The 22,033-nt window shown below is 45.6% G+C and overlaps 2 protein-coding genes across 4 annotated transcripts in view; one reads left to right on the top strand and one right to left on the bottom strand.

Annotated features, from left to right (window-relative positions):
- The window catches only part of SAAL1 (serum amyloid A like 1), a 67,828-nt gene that overhangs the window by 13,823 nt on the left and 31,972 nt on the right, over positions 1-22,033 (top strand). The gene's annotated exons all lie outside the window — the stretch shown is intronic.
- Positions 52-2,778, bottom strand: LOC141174523 (serum amyloid A-5 protein-like). Its single transcript, XM_073659457.1, has 4 exons — positions 2,620-2,778; positions 1,728-1,892; positions 701-839; positions 52-284 (listed from the first exon to the last, which is right to left on the bottom strand). The coding sequence occupies exons 2-4, from the start codon at positions 1,864-1,866 to the stop codon at positions 146-148; spliced, it is 417 nt and encodes a 138-aa protein (XP_073515558.1). The 5' UTR covers positions 1,867-1,892; positions 2,620-2,778; the 3' UTR covers positions 52-145.

Genomic DNA, 22,033 nt, shown 5'->3' with positions numbered 1-22,033 from the left:
CAAATCTATAAATGTAGCAAAAACATTTTATTGCTGAAGTCTCCATGAATATTGCTTATGTACATAGGACTCCCCCCTAATCACATCCAGGAGCCCCCCCACTCGTTATAGCTGCAGCAGGGCAATTTTTTTTTAAGCAACAAGACTAGTATTTCTTGGGGAGTCCTTTAGGCCTGAAGTGATTGGGGTCACGGCCACTGCGCCCCCAGTTGTTTGCCCTCTGATCTGCTGCGCTGTCAGCAAGTCCTCTGCCACCGATGGTCTGGACACGTTCTCTTCCATTACTGAAATAAGATAGAAATGGATAAAGGCTTAGTATATTGTGGCACATGGGGCACTTCAGCACCCTGGTTCTCCGTATCGATGGGCGCTCTAGCAGTTGGAATTGCAATGATGAAAAGGGGGAAACTTTCAAACTTGAATACTTTTTTTAATAAAGGACAATAATAAACCAATCGTGGTGGGGTGTCGTCCCCCATTGCTAAGTATCACTGGCTACCTATATGGCCAGTTAATTGTTTTTTTATTGGGGTCCCACCCCAATAGCTCCCATCACACAGAATATGGCGCATTGTGGTAGGGGATTACCAGCTGCAATCAAGTAGCAGCCACCATTGTGATGAATGCAGCTTTGGGTGTGACTAGAGTATTAGTTTAGGATATATAAATTATTATAGCCCAGGCCTATTGGGCCACTTACCTTATAATCCTGGATGCCCAAACACCTCCCTTTCCTCTCTTTGCAGCATCGTAATTCCCCCGGGCATGGAAATACTTGTCAGCACCCTTGTAGTTGGCGTCTCTCATATCTTTATAGGCTCGAGCCATGTCCCATGATCCTGCAACACATAAGTGCCCCCTCTTTGTTATATTTGGACGGAAAACATTTAGCTGAACCATTAGAGCCGTCATATAGAAATGTTGCAGAGAATTCCTTTTATAACAAGTCCCCAATATATGTTTTATTATTGTTATTGCACCCCCGATGGAGAGATCTGGTAATTGTAGGATGGCGAGAACATTTTCCTTGACTTGTTTTAAAGACCTTGTAAAAGAACTAAAAGGCAACAATGGGCTAATTTAAATGGGTTGTCCATTACCTGACAACCTGCTATTAATAGCTTCACTGTATGGCATAAAATATCTATCCTTACCTCCCGGATGGGTCTCTGACAGCATAATGAAGGCTACAGCCGATCAATGGCTGCAGTGGTCATGTGACATTATGTCAAGTGACTGCCATGGGAGATGTGCGGAGATCGGAAGAAAAGCTCTGGTCCAAAGGGTAAGTATACAGTGTTTTTGTTTTTTTCATGCGGCACACTGGAGCTATTAATACAGTGTTGTCCAGTAGTGGACAACCCCTTTAAAAATTGTTCTTGCTTTGTGTATTCAGCTATATTCAGTAGAACAGATATTAGTTGAGGGTGATATGGAGACACATAGGTCTGCACAGGAGCTGCAAGCGCAAACCAGTAAGGTGTGATTTATTTATTTAATTACAAAAATGCACTTGAACAATAAAAATAAGTTTTAGTCGTCCCTTATTAAAAATATGCACAGAATTGACATGTAATAATTTGACAAGTTATAGCCCCCCTAGTGGAGACAGAATGTCTATTTTCCCATCAAATTCCATCTTTTATTGAAGAGACCCATGTATGTATGAGGCTTATTTTCAAGGCAGAAGTCCGTTACTTCGTCACGTCTGGTCATTCGGCACCTACCTTGCACAGCCTGCTTTGTAAACCTGCCAGCGTCTCGGACGTTGTTCTTGATTTGTCTGCCTTTGTCCTTCAACCATTGCAGCTGTGCCTGCGCCACAGCCACGGACAGCAGCAGCAGGACTAGCACTGACAGCCTCATTGGGAATCAGCAGGGGGCTCTCTTGTCTGCACGGGATAAGACAAACAGTTTAGGTGACTGTAGCAGCATGGATAGTCACACACCCTGTCTAGAAACTGCTGATATTCCCACCTATGGCAATACTACTATTATTCCCTCAGGGCATCCTGGGAGTTGTAGTATTGCAACAGCTGTAGAGCCACAGATTGGATTTGCTGCCCTGACTCTAAATCCCACACTCCCACCAATTCCAGTGTGAATTATTAGGGAGTGAATATTTATGCAATTTCCTTAATATATAATGAAAATAGATACTATCACTTTAAAGTAGATCATCAAAGCGTCCTTCTATAAATTCCGGAAGTAATAAAACGAGGGTACTCCTTTAAATCCACGAAAAAAGATTACCGTTCTCAATTCTGTGACTTAAAATCTATTTACTTCGGCATCATTGGAGCCACAGAGGTGCCCAAATATGAGATGTTCTGCATTATCAGACGGTTGTAATTTAACAAGCCTCTAGGGTGGAAGCTGAGAATAATATAATACAGAATATGGTTCAGAATAAAATCCCTAAAATCCAGATGTTCTAGATTATTAGTTCGGATTAAAGATATTTCGCTGCACATTTTATTTCAGATTCATTGCTGTGATAAATCCAAAACTGAAAGGATTTTAATTGCTTATTTGTGGGCTACTCAGTCATTTTGGCTCCCAATTTTTGCAGAATCTCCTCTATGTCTGCAGTAAGAACAGTCAGTAGTATCCTCTCACCTGTATCCGGGGTCCTTGGTCTGCGCCTCGCTCTGGGGTCTGCAGTGGAGATGTTGGGCAGTGCTGCGATTTATCCCAGTTGCTCTCTAGTCGTTGCACCAATCGGTGTCTTTGGTGCAATCACTAATTTGGTGACAGCAGAGCGGTCTCTCTGTTCTGGACATTTCTCAATCTCAGAATTTCCTTATTTTTAGGCGTGCTCCAGGTTTACGAGAACCTCTTTTGGCACCCTGCCCTGTGCACGTGGCTGGCAGCGCTGTCCAGTGTCAGGCTGGGTGGGGGGCACTCTACTTGGAACTTCCACATGAATTTTGCAAACAAGGAGGAAACGATGTCATTTTCCATGGTGGAGTTTGAAATGTTGCAAGAAATAAACTTGGATTAATGCACTGCAGTGTTTATGTAGAGGGGGTGAGAGAAGGAAAGTGGCTGTTGAAAGTAATCTTTGGTTTACAAAGTTCAATATTCAATTTGTGAATTCTCAGTTTATACGGGAAGGTCCCCTGTTCAGACCCCCAGAGTTGAGATAGTCTCTCATTCTGGGGGTCCAGCAGGTCCATTACATTACTCAACCTGTTGATTTGAATGGGCATAATTTGCCCTGTGGTGGCGCTGCAGAGTAGTTATACACCACAGATCACTGCTAATTTTGAGAGATCCCATCAGCAGGTCACTATAATTAGTAGTGATGAGCGAGCATGCTAGCCACTATTCGTTACTCGCCTGAGCATCTCGGTGCTCGTTACTCGGCGAGTATTTTTTGAATGCTCAGACGGATGCTCGGGTCCCCGCCCTGCATGTTTGGCGCTCTTGAGAGCGCCAATGAACATGCAGGGATTGCGTGACCATCACTGAAATGGTGCAGCCATGTTGGTTGTGGCATTACAGTGATTGGCAGGCCGCATAGCGTCATCAGTTCTATATAAGACCCGGGACCCTATGTTCGTCACAGTCTTCTGGTCAAAGAGGCAGAGGAGGGAGAGAATTGGCGCTTATTTTAAACAGGGATTCCACACCAGTATTATTAATCTACACTAACAGTCCTTGTAAGGGCTCATTCTGATGAATATTAATCCTGCTGACAGCACTAGTTAGGCAGTGTTTGTGGACAGCTAGTATAGTACAGAATAGGGTCCATTACACGATCTTTCTGCTGCTGGAATATCAGGGCTAATAATCTTTTTGCTCTTAATCCTGCTAATTTTGGTGAAAAGCAATATCATACACTGTGACATGCAGAAGTAGTGCTGTTGCTTCAAAAGCATCCAGAAACCATTATGCTATGTGCACACGATGCGGATTTAATAAGTATTTGCGGCGTATTTTCGCTGTGAAAACGCATTAAAATCGTTTGTAATAGGTCTGCCATGTACTGCAATGCAACTCCGCAGATGCTGTGCACATCATGCGGAAATCTCCGCTGCGGATTCGCATTACGGTAAAAACCGCAGCAAGACCAATTCTAGTGCGATTCCATTGCGAAATCTCCGCCATTGACTTGCATTGCACCGCATAAGATCCGCATGACTACATGTAGTCATGCAGATCTTATGCGATTTAATGCGCAGATGGTACCCGGGTCTGGAGAAGAGGAGACTCTCATCCGACCCAGGTACCATCGTACCTCCAAGTTAAAATAGAATTATAAAGTTAAAAATAAAAAAAAATAATCATAGTCACCTCTCCGGCGCACCCGATATCCTCCTGGCGGCGATGCGCTCTCCTCGGCTCCCAGCGGTAATCTGCAAGGACCTTCGGTGACGTCATTTAGTCAGCTGATGGCCATGCGACCATCACCTGACCTCTGACGTCAGCGGTTGCGTGACCATCAGCTGATTAAATGACATCACCGAAGGTCCTTGCAGATCACCTCTGGGAGCCAAAGAGAGCGCATCGTCGCCGGGAGGACACCGGGGGCCGGCGGAAGGTTAGTATGAATATTTTTTACTTTGTAATTCCTTTTTTTTTTTTAACTATTTTATGGTCACACAATATAAATCCATGCCAGTTGAAGATTGTAGCTGTAATATCATGCAATTGCACTGGCCATGCTTCAGATTAAATTCCACTGTTAAACTGTTGAAAGACTCTTGTCAGATGTGTCTGGTCAGCAATTGAATCTATCGTGTATGTAAGAGAAGCTGCAGCCTATGGTCGCCCTGACAAACGGTTCCCCAGGATTCCAAAGAATTCATGAAATCAGTCTCTCCCTATCAGCGTGCGTTTAACAACACCCTTTTTACTGCTTTTTACCCTTTTTATTGCTTGTTAGCAGCATACAGACAGATTTGGTTGATTTGAATAGCACTGCTGTATTGTGCAAGCAGAGAAACTTGTCCATCATCTCAGGTGGTAAAATATTAGTGCAGTATTAATCCTGACCTTTTTTTGCAAGCTGCAAAATATTATACTCCAGTTAGTCTGCTACTTGTGTGTCCAAAATTATATCCACACTTGTTCGCTGACCAATATTATCACTATATCTATTATATATATTATTAATATATTATATTAATATATTATCACTAATATATTATATATAATATATTATATATAATATATCACTAATATATTATCGCTGCCCAAAAAAATTGGTCATCAGACGTGATCAAATATTACTGCGGTAATAACCGTGACATTTTTTTGCAAGCTGCAAAATGTTAAACTCCATTTAAAATGGGCAAGGCGCGTGGTAAGGGACGTGTACGTGATGGTGATGGCGCACGTAAAGGCCGTGGGCAAGATGAAACTGTGCCTGCTGAGGGAGCACAACAAGCACCCACATCAGGTCACCCTACTTTCCTGTCCCACTTTCTAGGGGTTTGTGGAACACCACTCTTGAAGCCAGAGCAGTGTGAAAAGTTTGTTGTTTGGATAGTAGATAATGCTTCCAGTCAGTTTGGCACCACCACCACCCTGTCTTCCACATGGTCCAGTCTCAATAGCCGTGAGTCTGAACCACATGTTCCCCACCCTGATCCTCCTTACTCCCAACATGCTGAGTGCCCGGAGACAAGTGATCACACACTTGTACACTCCGAAGAGCTGTTCACATTTCCATTTATAGATTATAGTCTCTCATTCAGTCTGCTTCAAGTGGGGCATGAGGAGATCGCATGTAGCGATACTAATATATTTGAGCAGCCACGGTCACACGAAGGTGATGGTGGGAAAGTGCAATTACTGTCTCAAGAGGTGGATGATGATGAGACATAATTGCCACCAAATCAGGAGACCCAGGGTGCGTATGTAGAAGACGAAGTGTGGTGGACCATGAAGTCCCTGACCCAACCTGGCAAGGTGACTTGCATAGCGAGGACAGCAGCGCAGAGGGGGAAGGAGGCATAGCACCACAACAGGCAGGAAGAAGCAGTGGGGTGGCCACAGATGCAAGGCGGGCAACTGCTGCCAAAACGCCAATACCAGGGAAGTTGCCAGTGCAACTGTTAGGTCTTTCTGAGCCTGGCTCTTTTTTTAAAGACTGTCCAGTTAACCCAAAAAAGGCCATTTGAAACATCTGCCATGCCAGCATCAGCAGGGGCAGCAAAACTATCAGCCTGACCACCACCAGCATGATCAGGCACATGGCAGCAAAGCACGTACTAGTTGCGCCGAATGCCAGGGTCCAGAGACTGTGTCTGCTTGTGACACCACTGCCTGTTTCGCTGCTGTGCACTCCAATCCCTTGTCCATGGCGCATGTGAAGATGCCTCCCACCCTGCACCTGTCATTGCACACTTGAAACCATCACAGTCAGCAACCACGTCCACATTTTTGTCAGCGCAGCATTCAGTTGTCTCTGCCCCAGTCCTTGGAAAGCAAGTGAAAATACGCAGCCACCCACTCAGAGGCCAGAATACTAAACTGCTACATTTCTTAATTGCTTGCACTGGAAATGTTGCCTTTTAGGTTCGTGGAGACGGAAGCTTTCCGAAACCTCATGGCGGCGGCTGTCCTTCGGTCCCCAGCCGCAACTATTTCTCCCGGTGTGTTGTCCCTGCCTTACACAAGCTCGTGTCCCAGAACATTACCTGTGCCCTCACCAATGCAATTGCTGGGAAGGGCCACCTAACCACGGACATGTGGACAAGTTCTTGTGGCCAGGGACGGTACATCTCACTGACTGCACACGGTGAATATTGTGGAAGCCGGCACCCAGTCGGACCCTGGGACAGAATATGTCCTCCCGACACCGAGGATTGCGGGCCCTGGGTGAATCAGGGTTGCTCCTGCACCTCGTCCTCCTCCTCTTCAGCCTCCATCCTCGAAATGACCACATCAGGGTCAGTTACGCCCGTATAGCCTGTTTAAATACGAAGGGTGTACTTCTTTCTGCTACTACCACTGCTCAGTAAGAATTAATTGAATTTCGGGTATTTGTAGATTGTGGTTCTACTCTGAATGTGATTGATGGGGGATTCTTGGAAAAACTTAAATTAAAACCCAAACCTTTGTCATCCCCTATTGCCGTGGTTTCTGTCGATGGCTCTCCCTTAAAGAGTGTTACTCACAAGGTCTGTGAATTTCCCCTCACTATTAATGGTATTCACCAAGAGAATTTGGATTTGGTAGTATTAAATAATTTGCCTTCTCCAGTAGTGTTGGGGTTACCCTGGTTAAAATTGCACAATCCTGTACTGGATTGGTCTACCAATGAAATTAAGTCCTGGAGCCCTAAGTGTTATGACAAGTGTTGTAACGGGCGTATTGCAGCTGTGGATAAAGGAGTTACCTGTACCTATTCAGGATTTTTGGAAAGTTTTTTCTGAGAAGGAATCGCAAATTTTGCCTCCCCATAGAGACTATGATTGCACCATTGAATTTGTCCCTGGAGCGACTCTTCCTAAAAGTCATTTATTTAATCTTACTATTCCTGAGAGAAAGGCTTTGGAGGAATACATACAGACAAGCTTGGCCGCCGGTCACATTAGGCCAGGGTTCCCCAACTCCAGTCCTCAAGGCCCACCAACAGGTCATGTTTTCAGGATTTCCTTAGTATTGCACAGGTGATAATTCCATCATCAGCACAGGCAATAGTTACATCACCTGTGCAATACTAAGGAAATCCTGAAAACATGACCTGTTGGTGGGCCTTGAGGACTGGAGTTGGGGAACCCTGCATTAGGCCTTCCAAGTCTCCTGTGGCTGTTGGATTTTTTTTTGTTAAAAAAAAGGACGGCGGTTTACGTCCTTGTCTGGACTTTCGTGAGATTAATAAAATTACTGTACGCAATCCTTACCCACTGCCATTGATTCCTGATTTATTTAACCAGTTAGTGGGGGCCAAGTGGTTCTCTAAAATTGATCTCCGGGGGGCATACAATTTGTTGCGCATGAAGGAGGGTGATGAATGGAAGACTGCTTTTAACACTCCTGTGGGTCATTTTGAGAATCTGGTTATGCCTTTTGGTCTTACCAATGCTCCAGCATTTTTTCTGAATCTTATTAATGACATCCTTAGACCTTTAATCGGCAAAAATGTGGTTGTGTATTTGGATGACATTCTGATTTATTCGCCTGATCTGGAGTCTCATTGGCGGAGCGTACGTGAGGTATTACAGTTATTAATGGACAATTCGCTTTTTGCTAAGCTGGAGAAATGTGATTTCGCTGTACAGAGGATTAGTTTTTTGGGCTACATTATCTCCAGTGAAGGTTTTGAGATGGACCCGGTTAAAGTTCAAGCTGTGCAGGAATGGCCTAGGCCTATTGGTTTGAAATCGATACAGAGGTTTTTGGGTTTCGCCAATTATTACAGAAAATTTATAAAAAAAAATTCTATTATTGTCAAACCACTGACCGATCTCACCAGGAAAGGTGCTAATGCGGTTCAGTGGACTTCTGAGGCCATTGAAGCTTTTGTGTTTCTAAAGGAGAGGTTCACCTCTGCTCCCATCCTTATGCAGCCTGATGTGACTAAGCCGTTTTTGGTTGAGGTTGATGCTTCTTCTGTGGGGGTCGGTGCGGTGTTGTCTCAGGAAAACAAGGATGGAGTACATCCCTGTGCCTTTTTTTCAAAAAAATTTTCTGAGACTGAACTTAATTACGATATTGGTAATCGGGAATTGCTGGCTATTAAACTCGCATTTGAACACTGGCGTCATCTCTTGGAAGGTGCTGAATTTCCCATTCAGGTTTTCACTGATCATAAAAATCTGATCTATCTTGATGCTGCCAAGCGCTTGAATGCCCGTCAGGCTAGGTGGGTACTTTTTTTCTCGCGGTTTAATTTTTCCGTTACTTACATCCCGGGTACCAAGAATATTAAAGCTGATGCTTTGTCTCGCAGCTTTTCTCCCATGGTCGGTGCTGAGGAGGAGGAGGAGAGCATTTTACAAGAAGGTGTTGTGATTGCTGCTTTGAACTCCGTTTTGGAGGATGAGATTCTTAAAGCTCAGGAGAATGCCCCATCTAACACTCCCCATGGAAGGTTGTTTGTGCCTAGGACCTTTAGGAGAGATTTGTTTGTTGAGTGTCATGATTCTCGGTTGGCAGGTCATCCAGGAGTTTCTGAGACCAAGAGACTTGTGGGTCGCAGTTTTTGGTGGCCTGGATGGCAGAAGGAAGTCATTAAGTGTGTGCGTCAATGTACTGTGTGTGCTAGATCTAAGTCTTCGCTTGCTCCTGCTGCGGGGTTGCTTTGCCCTCTGGAGGTTCCTAGTGCACCTTGGACACATCTGGCTATGGACTTTATTACTGACCTTCCTCCTTCTGATGGTTTCACGGTCATCTGGGTGGTCGTGGACCGTTTTAGCAAGATGTGTCACTTGGTTCCCTTCATCAAACTGCCCTGCGCTAAGACACTCGCTAAGGCCTTTGTCAAGGAAATTGTCAGACTACATGGCGTTCCTACTGACATTGTTTCTGATAGGGGACCTCAGTTCGTGGCTCGTTTTTGGCGTGCCTTTTGTGACAGGTTGGGAGTTCATTTGTCGTTTTCATCCGGATATCATCCTGAGTCTAATGGCCAGACAGAAAGAAAGAACCAGGATGTTGAGCAGTTCTTGCGTTGCTTTGTGGCAGACAATCAAGAGGGGTGGTCTGAGTTTCTGCCACTTGCTGAATTTGCTCTTAACAACCATACATCCTCTTCTGCTGGGTGTTCGCCTTTTTTTTGTTGTTCTGGGAGACATCCATCTTTTGGGTCATTCTCCAAATTGGTATCGGCTGTGCCTGAGGAGGAGAGTTTTTCCGGTGATTTGGAGAGAGTTTGGACGGATGTGCGTGGTAATCTTCAGGAGGCTAACAAAAAATCTAAGAGGCACTTTGATAGGAAACGGCAAGAGGTTTCGTTTGCTATTGGTGACATGGTTTGGTTGTCCTCTAAGAATCTGCGATTGAGGATTCCTTCTAAAAAATTGGGTCCCAAGTTTGTAGGGCCCTTTAAGGTGCTTCAGATAGTTAACTGATCTGCTGTTAGGTTGGAGGTTCCTACCTCCTGGAAGATTAATCCTGTGTTTCATGTTTCTCTGTTGAAAGGAGCTGATGTGTCGGATGGTGACGCCTCTGCCACTGTTCCTCCGGTGGTGGAGGACGGGGAATATGAAATTTCCCGCATCCTAAATTCTAGACGGTATAGAGGGAGTTTGCAGTATCTAGTCGCTTGGAAGGGTTTCGGACCCGAGGATAACTCATGGGTGAGGGCGGATGATGTTTCTGCTTCCAGACTTGTCAGAGCTTTTCACAGGAGGTTTCCTGATAAGCCCGGGCCTAGGGGATCCGGAGGATCCTCTTAGAAGAGGGGGTACTGTTAGAACTCTCCTGTTAGGTTTTTTCTAGTTTGCTGGTCACATGACCTTTTTTGCCTATTTAATCCGGCTCCGCCCTCCTGGCCTTGCTGGACTTCATTGTAATTTCTACTCTTGAGCTAGCTTGGTGCTCTGTTACCTTTCTCAGTCAGTTTTGCTAGGTCTTCGGACCTCTATGTTCTATGTTGTTTGTTTGTCTTATTTCTGCTAGGAGGTGTCCATCTTTCTCCCAGTCCCTAGTTCTTGTAGGGATCCCTTCCTCACATCTATAGGTCTTCGTTCAGACTAGCCGAGGACTTTAGCGGGTCTGATCGCAGGATCACGTTCCCCGTTACATCGTAGGGATCCAGCTTAGTTCTATTGTAGGGACAGATCTCCTGTCTTTCCTTAGTGCTTGTAGCAGATCATAACAGTGCCCATTTCCAAAAATCAGCTACAGCTTCCGCCGCCCTGACAGTGCTTCAGCAGCGTTTGCAGCCTCCAGCTCACTGACTGGTGTACGATGTCACCACGTTTTGGAACTCAACGTTGCATTTGTTAGGAAGGATTTGTGAGCAGCAGAGGGCAGTTGTTGAGTATCAGCTTCAACACGCCTGTCGTTATTCAGGTCAGCCTCCGCACATAAGAGCTGATGAGTGGGCATGGATGTCTGACATCTGTGCCGCCCTCTAAAACTTTGAGAACTTGACCAAGATGGTGAGCGGCGATGACGCCATAATTAGCATCACCATTCTGCTTCTGTCTACTGAAATGTTCGCTGCCCACAATTAAAGAGGATGCATTGCAGGCAGGGCACGATGAGATGGAGCAGCGAACCATACAGGGTGATGCTACACAGCCCAGCTTCATCTCATCTCAATCCGGATTTGGTGATAATGAGGAGGAGGAGGAACAGGAGCTGGTTTCCTGCTATACAGTCGATACTACCCACACCACATTCATACCGTCTGTTCAACGTGGATGGCCTGAAGAGGGGGAGGATGAGGAGGAGAACATGGACAGTTGTCCTCTTGGTGGGGACAGGGAAGTCTTGGCTGTTGGCAGTCTGGCTCACATGGCTGAGTTTGTTACTCTGCCTTTCCTGTCACCCTCGCGTTGTACGCATTTTGGGCAACAGTAATTACTGGTTGGTGACACTTCTAGACCTGCGCTACAAGAAGAACTTTCTATCTCTCCTTCCCGTGGCGGAACGGTCTAATAAAATGTTGCAGTACCAGAAGGCCCTTGTCAGTTGGGAATTTTCTTTAATAATTCTTCAATAACACTGGCGGCAGAGGTCACAGTTCCTTGGATAACCAAGGAGTACAGGCAAGGGAGACATAAACCAAGTGCAGTAGGGGAACACTGTCAAAGGTCTGGGACCGTTTTCTTAGACACTCAGAGGCCCTGATGTGCGGGGTACTCTGACAAGGAGGAAAAGTTTTGGAAGATGCTGAAGGAGCACCTTGCTGACCGTACCAGCGTCCTCCATGATTCCTCTGCCTTACAACTATTGGGTATTCAAGCAGGACACATGACATGAACTGGCTCTCTACGCCTTGGAGGTCCTGGCCTGCCCTGCCGCTAGCGTTTTGTCAGAGTGGGTTTTTAGTGCCGCCGGGGGTATTATAACTGATAGGCGCATCCCCCTGTCAACTGAAAATGCTGACAGGCTGACTTATCAAAATGAACAAGGCCTGGATTGGGCCAGACTTCTCAACACCACCGGATGATTGCAGCAGAACATAAAGTCAAATCCAGTGTTTTTTTTTTTTTTTTTTGGAGGGTCTATTCCCATGCACCCCTTCACACACACACACACGGGTATATGCTTCAGGATTTTGTTTATTTTATGTCGTCCTCGTCCTTATCCTTCTCATCCCCCACCACCCTATTACAAGGTTGACCATCATGCAATCCCCACATAATTTTCTTTTTAAGGGTGTTTATGATGCCCGTAGGAACTATTTTTAGAGGCCTACCTCTAACATTCTATATAATATGTATACCCTCCCAGGGGTAAATGTTTTTCAGCCCATGCACTTAGTGCATGGGCATTACCAGTCTAGGAGACCCACTCCTTAATAATGGAATTTTTTTTTACTGAGACCCTCCACTACATCTCTTCACATTGGTATTGGAGTGCGTCCTAATTTTTGGCAGGCCTTGAACTTGCTTCATACGCAATAACAATATAGGAGACCCACTCCTGAAAAATGGGAAGGCCAATTCTAATCGATTTTATATTCTACAATATTAACTCTTATCTTAAATTTGTGTACAGGTGAGCTATCGCACTATGGATAGCATGTTACACGCATCCAGACAAGAAGTATTGCCTTACACTCTTGCTGCTGCAAGCAAAAAAAAAAATGTATTCCCTATTGATACCGCTGTTAGCTGCTTTTGGAATAGGGACAGGTGCTAGGTATCATCAGCTGGAAATGAGTGTTCATATTCTGGTCACATACATATCTTCCACAGTGCATAACTTGATTGTCTCCATGCACTTGTTGATCGATTTTATATTTTTTTAACGGTGATCTGTAATTAGAAATTGATGAAAGTAGGCAGGATTGCTTGCGTTCCTTCACAGTTTGGTGCAATGTACCAGAACACCATCTTCGGAGCCGGTTAAATTCTATTTTTTATTGTACTATATTACCTCTCTTATCTGAGATTCGTGTACGGGTGACCTATAGCAGTTGGGATATTGTCTTACAGGCATCCAGTCAGGGATTATTGTATTATACTTGATGCTGAAAAAAAAAAATTCTATTCCCTATTGATAACGCTGTTAGCTGCTTTTGGAATAGGGACAGGTGCTAGATGGTACCATCAGCTGGAAATGAGTGTTCATATTCTGGTCACATACATAACTTTTTACGGTGCTCTGTACTTCGAAATTAATCAAGGTCGACAGAAATTTATCATAGTTGACAGAAATTCTTCGAAGTTGGCAGAAATTTTCCAAATTTGACAGAAATTAATCAAAGTTAAATTTTTTTCCTCATTTAATGTGTCCATTCGCAGTTTCTCAGTAGCTTCTGAATGTAAGAGGTAGTGGTGGGAGACTTAACTCTACTGCAGCTGTAATTACCACTTCAGAACTCTCCAGTGCTTTGTTTCCATCCATGTCTGTGTGCTTATTGAATTATGTTTGGGGTCATTGTCCTGCTGGAATACCCATGACTTAGGATGCAATGCCGGCTTTATGACACTGGGCACTACATTGTGAACCAGAATCCTTTGGGGATCTTCACATTTCATGATGCCTTGCATCTTGCCCTGTGCCAGAGTCAGCAAATCAACCCCTAAATATCTTTGCACCTCCACCATATTTGACTAGAAGTACTGTTATTTTATTTGTAAGCCACATTCCATTTACAGTAAACAGTTGAATGATGCGTGTTACCAAAAACCTCTATCTTGGTCTCATCTGTCCCCAAAACGTCTTCTGGCCCTCTAAAAAAAAAAAAAAAAAAAAAAAAAAAAAAAGTGGAGGCCACCTGATGGCACTCTATAAATTATGAGGACTGCCTGCTGAGCATCCAAATTTCAAACTTTACAGAATATATACAAAAAAGAAAATTTGACCACCTCAAATGGATTTGTTATATTGCACTAGCAATATACGGCTATGCAAAGCATAGCTGGCTAATGGCCCTTTAACCGGCTATGCAAAGCATAGCTGGCTAATGGCCCTTTAACAATAGTGAGGGCCGACTTCTGGCCCTGTAAAAATGGGCTTTGTGACTTTGAGTCCCTCTTTCATAAATGATGAAAAAAAGGGAAACAGCATTTTCAAAACATCTGGATTTTTTCAGTCTGGAGTCTGAGCCACATGTAGAAATCCCGGCACTTCCAGCCTCGGCTGCGATCACTGAGGTTGTTAATGGTCGCCTGAGGAAGGTTCTGCTGCTAATGCACTTGGGCAAATCATCAATATCCGCTGCTAGTAGCTCCTGTGTAATCACCGACAAATGACATCCCCGATGGGAGAGCAGATCAATAACGTCTCAATCCTGAGATTTCCACAATTCCATGACTTTTTCTTCTCTGTTTTACAATTTCAATGTTGAGGTGTGTGTGTGTGTGTGTTATAAGTTTACATATAGTATATGTATGTATGTATTTTATTCACACTCAAGGAAAATCAATTGAACCTACTAAAAACTCAAGCTGCCAGACCTCCTGGAGTCACACTGCATCATGCATTGTGCAACCCTGTGCACGTGGAGAGCTCTGGATGGTCCCAAATTGCAGAATTTACTATACATACAGGGGTTGCACAACCCGACTGCAGGAAATGAAGTGACTATTGCAAAATTCTATCTTGCAAATATCAAACGCACAAAATAAGATCAAGAGACAGACCAAGGCTCTGATTTATCAGTGTTTTTGCCAGAAATCAGACGTAACACATGTTAAGTCACAAAATATTTCCACTTTTGGCAGTTTCACAACAGTTTTGCCAAAGTGGGCCCAGCTGGGGTGGGATGGGTGTGTGGCGACACAGAGCTGTGGTGTCCGTACGCCAAAAATCTTACTCTAGTCACAGAGACGCACTGCACTGGTCAGCCGCTTTTGGTTCATTAAGAGGCTTGTGTCAAACTCTACAACTCCCCATTATCAAGACCGGCTTGAACATCGCCTGTCTTGATGAATCAGGACCTACATTTTTATAAAGCAGGCCTACTCACCTACCTGATGTCAGGGGAGAGGCGTCCGGTCCGGTCCGCTCCAATCCCGCGCTTCCAGCATCTGCCGTTGAGCCGATCGGCAGTTAGCTAACCGGTTTGTATCCGGTTTCCGGTCAGCTTATTACAAGCCGGTCACGTGACAGTCAGCTGATCGCTTCACGGCAGATGCTGCAAGCGTGGGACGGAGCAGACGTGTCTCTCATCCATCGGGTAGGTGAGTATCCATAGTCTGTACATGCACTGCTAGGGACACACACAGGACACATAGACACAGACAGTACACACACGACACATAGACACACAGGACACATAGACATAGACAGTACACACACGACACACAGACATTACACATGTCACCCTTCATTTTCACACTGCGTTTTTTGCTGCGCTTTTTTATGCAGTGTGTGAATGGAGGTGCTTTTTTACCTGCTTCAAAATACGCAGCGTAAAAAAACGCAGGGAAATACGCAATGTGTGAAAGCCGCCTAAAACAATAAATATCTTTCACTGTAGTTTTCAATTTAATCTGAGTACCTCCTTCAGTTTTCAATCCGCGCTCCCCCACTGATTCTGGAACAGTTTTTCTTTTTTATTCTGTGCCCCTCCATTCCAAAGTTACCAATGGTAATGGTGCAACTTTTCCCTTCAGCCAGCTTAGAGTGTACAACACAACTTCTCTGTGGAAGTGGCCGACTTTAGATTGGCCGGCATCAGAGGGGGAAAAAAAAAAGAAAACGTCCATAGAGAAATTCTGTAGCACACGCCCAGTTGGCTGAAGTGAAAATTTGCACATGGTGGCTATAAAAGTGCATTTTTTTTAAACTGCAGCTAACAAAGGTGAGGAGTCCAGCACTTATGTATATATTAATTTTGCATAATAGGTGGCAAAAGTTACAAAATGTAAATGAAGCTTTATAATGGACCTAATGAATGTTACCAGCAGGTGACGACATCTTGGTAAAGTGGGTCGCGTTTTTTTTTTTTACTACAGGGTAAATGGGATTTGTATGGGGGCTGCTATTATATGTGGGTGGGGGCCCAGAAGTTGGAGCCTTGTGTACGGTGGGGCGTGTGTTTCCCCCGGGGTCCTATAAAGTGATGTTGGTCTTTCCTTGTTTGTACCCTGTATTTTGCATTAGTAATGGTGTGGCATACTATATTGTCAGGCTCTTGTGCAGTGTGTATGGGACAGATACTCTGGAGACCGTGCTGAGATTACACCTTTATTAGTTCATTCCTGAAATCCTTACAATTGGAGCAAAACGAGGAGATTCACATGAATTACACTAATATCGCTCCCTAGCATTTCAGCAGGGTTTTCTTATTCCATAGTTATGCAGAATCCCTGCAGTATCCAGGGGCCAGGTCTAGTATTGGCTAGGGAGGCCCGAGGGCCTGTAGTGATTGGGGTCATTACATCTTCGCCTCCTGATCTGTAGCGATGTCTGTCGATGTCTGACTCCGTCGGCACAGAATTACCGTTCAAGCGAAGTACAGGCGCTCGGTGCTTCACGGCGGGGCCAGACATTTAAGTGCACCTTCCCTCCTGCTTGGTTTCCATCTATTATCTCCTCCCTTCTCTGACCCTATAAAGCCAGAGCTGTCAATCAAAGAGGGGGGTGGAGATGGAGGCAAAACAGGCAGGTGGGAAGGAGCACTTAAATGATTGGGAGCACCGAGCCGCAGGACTTAGTTTGAACAGTTGTCCAGTGCTGACAGTCCTTTTTAAGCTGTAATCTGCAACCTGTGGCTCTCCAGCTCTCCAACTACATCTCTTAAGGCCACGGCCCCACTATCAGTATTCGGTCAGTATTTTTTCTCAGGAGTGGGAGCCAAAACCAGGTGAAGAACAATCCGAGAAAACTTATAATAGAAACAAGTCACCAGTTCTGCATTTATCACCCACTCCTGGTTTTGGCTCCCACTACTGAGGAAAATACTGACCGAATACTGATAGTGGGGCCGTGCCCTTAGCGTCATGCTGTGGCTACATCTACATGGCGCCTTGAAACCGAGGTGTTGCATTGCACCTAATGATTTCCCATGGTGTTGTATTGTGATTGGTGACCGTTTCAAAATGTGTTCTATCATCTGTCATCAAACATGACTCTCTTGCCATAAACATCAATGCAAATCGCATGCAACTGTGACTTGTCTACAATGTTGCTTTTTTAGTTAATTTTTTTCCTTTAAGGCTGGAGCTAAACGGTAACTTTGACACACATTGAATGACCAAATATCACACTGTGCTGGGACATCACAGCATGATGCAGGCAAACGGGGTCACGTGGTAACCTGCGAATTGCAAAAAGTGTTTTTTGTTTTTTTTTTGCATGTTAAGGTTGCAAATCAACCCCATACACCTGCACTGTGCTGCAATGAAGCTGGAGCATAGGACGATCTTTGGCCACACAACTTGTGTCACTACCAAAGTTGCTGCGGAGCCCCAGCCATACGGCTCTAAAGTAGTCGAAGACCAGTTGCACAATTGTTTTTGGTCACTCAACTTGAATGAGAATTGCATCTGTTCAACATATCGCTGTGTAGCCCAAAATCTGTAGTGTTGCCGCAGCTAGAGAGCAGCAGATTAGAGACCAGTGGTAACGAGCATGATTAATGACAGAACTCTCTAGAAGTTCTAGGGCGGCCTGGATTGTAATATTGAAATCGCATGTCTCTAACTGGACTGTGGGCTGATAAAGTACTGTAGGTGAGCACATTGCATAATAAATACTTTGTTTATTCGGTCTCCCATGACAGCACCACGTGAGAGAGAGGATCCGCCCATCAAGGACAGGAAACCTACAGGTTAAAAAGGGCGGCCCTCTCTTCCCGCCTCAGTTTAGGTTTCCTGTCCATGATGGGAGACCTCGCAGGCTTACCTGCAGAAGATGGACTCCTGTCCCAGAGAGGGCCACAGCAGGTAGTTGGAGCCGGTCCGTCCCGGTCCTCTGGAGACGCCACGGTAGGGCTCAGTGGGGCGCCTCCGTGAGCGTTGCGGCGGGCGCGACATCGCCTCACGGTGAGGTAGATGTCCGCCAGGTGTGGGGCCGCTAGCGGGCTTCCTCCCCCCCGCTACAATTTGCAGGAGATCCAGGTCGCGCCGGCGGGGCACGTGACAGGCGCGACCTACTGACGTGACTTCCGGTGCGCCGGGCAGGAAGTCCCTATGACGTCACCGGAAGGGGCGGAGCTCGTTTGAATTTTGCGCGCGAGCAGCTGAACGCCGGGGGATAAAGGACCTGGCGGCGAGGAGCCCACCTGGCCACCTGGGGAGGAAGACCAAGGAGCAGGTAACTCCCTCCTGGGTATAAAAACAAAAAAAAAAAAAACAGCACACACCCACACATGGTACCGGTATGGCCAGTATATAAAGGGTCTGGTAACATACAGAGGTGCTTCCCAGCCCATTCTTACACTGTAAGCTATGGAAGATTCACAAGAGCTGTCACCTAGGCAACAACATCTGCTGCAGGAGTAGCCCTCTGGGGAGCCCTCACAACTAGTGGCGCAGCGCCATTCCCGGCTAGGGTCTGGTCGTTCAGCTAGAAGAGCTGTCACGAAGAGCAGGAAGGACGGTCCGGTGCGGCGTGATTCCTCGCCATGCATGTTGTATTCCTCTGCTTCTACGGTACCGAAGGCTCTGTGGGGTGAGTGGAATCTTCGTGAAAGTTCTACTAATGTTTCCTCCTTCTTTCTATCTATAACTTTCTTTTAGAGCAAGAAATGTTCCTCGAAATCCAAGCACAGAGAATGTGCCTTATGCAGCTGTCCACTCCCTGATTCATATAGCAAGAGGTTATGCCAGCTTTGTATTAGCAAAATGATGTCGGAGGAAACCCCAGATTTTTCCCTAGGCCTAAGAACTTTAATAAGGGAAGAAATAGGCAAAGCATTGCAGGGTTCAGAGTCTGGGCATATTCCTCAAGAAACCCAGCCGGGTTCAGACTCTGAACTGTCGGTCGCCTCCTCCTCCGCCTTCTCTTCCTCTGACAGTGAGCCAGATAGACAGTGCTTTTCCCTGAAGGAGGTCGATGCCCTAGTAAAAGCCTTCCGATCTACAATGGGGATAGTGGACACGAGGGCAGAGAAATCAGCTGAGGATGTTATGTTTGGTGGTCTGGGGCTAAAAAAAAGAAGGGTCTTTCTGGTAAATTCAAAGGTGAAAGACCTCATTGATAAGGAGTGGAGGAAACCTGACAAGAAGGGTAGTGTTCCTCCATCCTTTAAAAGGAAATGTTCCTCCTGGTTAAAAGCACCCAAGCTGGATGTTGCTGTTACCAAAGCAGCGAAAAGAACTTCCCTCCCGTTCGATGATATGGGTGCATTGAGAGACCCCCTAGACAGACGGGCTGATACTTTCTTGAAAGGGGCATGGGAGACAGCTGCGGGAGCACTGAGACCAACAGTAGCAGCTACCTGCACGTCCAGAGCCCTGATGATGTGGCTTGAACAGCTAGACAGTCAGTTGAAGGATGGGACTTCTAGGAAAGACATTATTTCTTCCCTTCCACTGGTTCAGGGGGCGGCAGCTTTTCTTGCGTATGCATCTGTGGACTCAGTAAGGTTGGCAGCAAAATCAGCAGCACTGTCAAATGCGGCTCGGCGAGCCTTGTGGATTAAATGCTGGCCAGGGGATATCCAGACTGTGCACAATCCCATGCGAAGGAGAATACCTCTTTGGTCAGACCATGGATGACTTATTGGAGAAAGCTGGGGACCCTAAGAGGGGGTTTCCATCAGTGCCTCTACCCTCCTTTAAGAGATCGTTCCGGAAGAGGAAATTTTTCCGGAAGAGATATTTCAGGGAGCAAGACAAGTCTGACGAAAGGGGTTTAAAAGGTAGAGGTCTACTCTTTGGTCCGTCTCCAAAAATTGAGCAGAAGCCAGGGGATACACAATCAGCCCAGGTGGGAGGGAGATTTGTCATTTTTTGTCCCAGCTTGGGAACAGATTTCTCATATTAATTGGATTTTAAGCCTGATTAAGTATGGTCTTAAATTTCAATTTAAAGCATTGCCTCACAAAAGATTCATGGTTGTTCCCTCCAGTTCTTCCCCAGAACGCCAGGCTGCCCTCGTTTCGGAAGTACAAACCCTAATAAGAAAGCACGTCCTGATTGAGGTTCTGGAGGCTGAAAAGGGTCTTGGTTTCTACTCCCCGCTCTTCTTGGTTCCGAAACCGGATGGAAGTTTCAGGACAATCATAAATCTGAAATCCCTGAATAATTTCCTTAAAATACACACCTTTAAAATGGAGTCTTTAAAATCCGTAATAAAGTTACTTTTCCCCCACTGCTATATAGTAGTGCTCGATCTCAAAGATGCGTATTACCATATCCCAATTCATAGTGACTATCAGAAATACTTGAGGCTGGCCATTGAAATTGACGGGGTGGTTAAACACTTTCAATACACTGCACTCCCCTTCGGTTTAGCTATAGCCCCGCGAGTTTTTACTAAAGTAATGGCGGAAGTTATGGCACATGTAAGAGAAAGGGACATTCTAATTATCCCTTACCTGGATGATCTCCTGATAGTGGGGAACTCGTTGGTTCAGTGCGAGACCCACCTGCGGGAGACCATGTCGGTCTTAAAGAGCTTGGGGTGGTTTCTAAATTTATAAATTTAGAAAAGTCTAGACTATCTCCACTCAAGGTACAACAATATCTGGGGGTCATATTAGATTCCAGGAAACAGCTATGTTGTCTTCCAGAAGAAAAAATTGATAGAATCCGGGGGTTGGTAGCACAATGTATACGTAAACCTTCTATGTCACTCCGTAAGGCCATGTCACTATTGGGAACCTTCACCTCCACTTTTCCTGTGGTTCGTTGGTCACAATTACATTCAAGAGCTTTTCAGTGGGATGTGTTGTACAATAACACAGCTTTAGAGGGGCATCTAGACCGTGAGTTTACGCTAGGTCCTCGTGCCATAAGGTCCCTTTGTTGGTGGTTGCGACAAGACAACCTTGCTAAAGGGGTTCCCTGGGAATGTAGTCCAACTGCAATCTTGTCCACTGATGCAAGTGCTACAGGTTGGGGAGCTCACTTTGAAGGGAGATTAGTGCAGGGAACCTGGTCAGGCAGTGAGCGACAGTTGTCATCAAATGTTAAGGAGCTTCTGGGGGTGCAGCATGCGTTCAACGAGTTCCTTATATATTTACAGGGCCAGCATGTCCGTATACTCTCGGACAATCAAGTCACGGTAGCTTACATAAACCACCAAGGGGGAACCCGCTCAAGAAACTTGATGAGGGTAGCGAACGCACTTCTGCTGAAAGCCGAAGATCATTGTCCCTCTCTTTCGGCTACTCATCTTAAAGGGAAGGAAAACATCACAGCGGATTTCCTCAGCCGTACTTCCGTAAAAGAGGGAGAGTGGTCCCTAAATACGCGAATATTCTCCAGAATCGTAGAAATGTGGGGCCTTCCGACTGTGGACTTATTCGCAACAAGAGCCAATCGGAAAGTGGAAAATTTTTGTTCCTTAGACCCCAGAGAAGAACCCCTGGCAGTGGACGCCTTCATGGTTACCTGGAGATTTTCTCTGGCATATGCCTTCCCTCCCATGTTCCTGCTTCCAGCGGTGATAAGAAAGATCAGGGCAGACCGGGCCAGAGTGATACTCATATGCCCCTTTTGGCCCAAAAGACCGTGGTTCCCTTGTCTCCGGAAGATGTCCATATCAGATCCCTGGGTTCTTCCGGAGATTCCGGACCTCCTCACTCAGGGGCCACTTTCCCATCCTCCAACCCCGAGTCTACATTTGACGGCGTGGAATTTGAGAGGGTGTTATTGACCAACAAAGGATTCCCTGCAAATGTAGTAAATACTCTCCTAGCTAGCAGAAAACCTGTTACCACCCTTATTTATGCCAGGACCTGGAGGAAGTTTCTGTCCTTTGCAGAAGTTAAGGTGGAGGAGGGGCCCCCTATTGGGAAAATTCTGGAATTTCTGCAGCGGGGCTTAGAATTGGGTCT

The sequence above is a fragment of the Phyllobates terribilis genome, unplaced genomic scaffold, assembly GCF_046119375.1.
Source record: "Phyllobates terribilis strain yellow unplaced genomic scaffold, ASM4611937v1 Scaffold_13__5_contigs__length_258822181, whole genome shotgun sequence".
In the NCBI taxonomy this organism is placed as follows: Eukaryota; Metazoa; Chordata; class Amphibia; order Anura; family Dendrobatidae; genus Phyllobates; species Phyllobates terribilis.
The sequence above is the reverse complement of the archived record's forward strand: the minus strand, read 5'-3'. Positions and strand labels throughout refer to the sequence as shown.

What these genes read in the sequence shown, in the direction of transcription:
- LOC141174523 (XM_073659457.1), bottom strand. Translation starts at nt 1,866, where the DNA reads ATGAGGCTGTCAGTGCTAGTCCTGCTGCTGCTGTCCGTGGCTGTGGCG. An exon ending in TACAAAGCAGGCTGTGCAAG is followed by an intron (nt 840 to 1,727) that starts GTAGGTGCCGAA and finishes TATGTGTTGCAG; the next exon opens with GATCATGGGACATGGCTCGA. An exon ending in TGGGCATCCAGGATTATAAG is followed by an intron (nt 285 to 700) that starts GTAAGTGGCCCA and finishes ATCTTATTTCAG; the next exon opens with TAATGGAAGAGAACGTGTCC.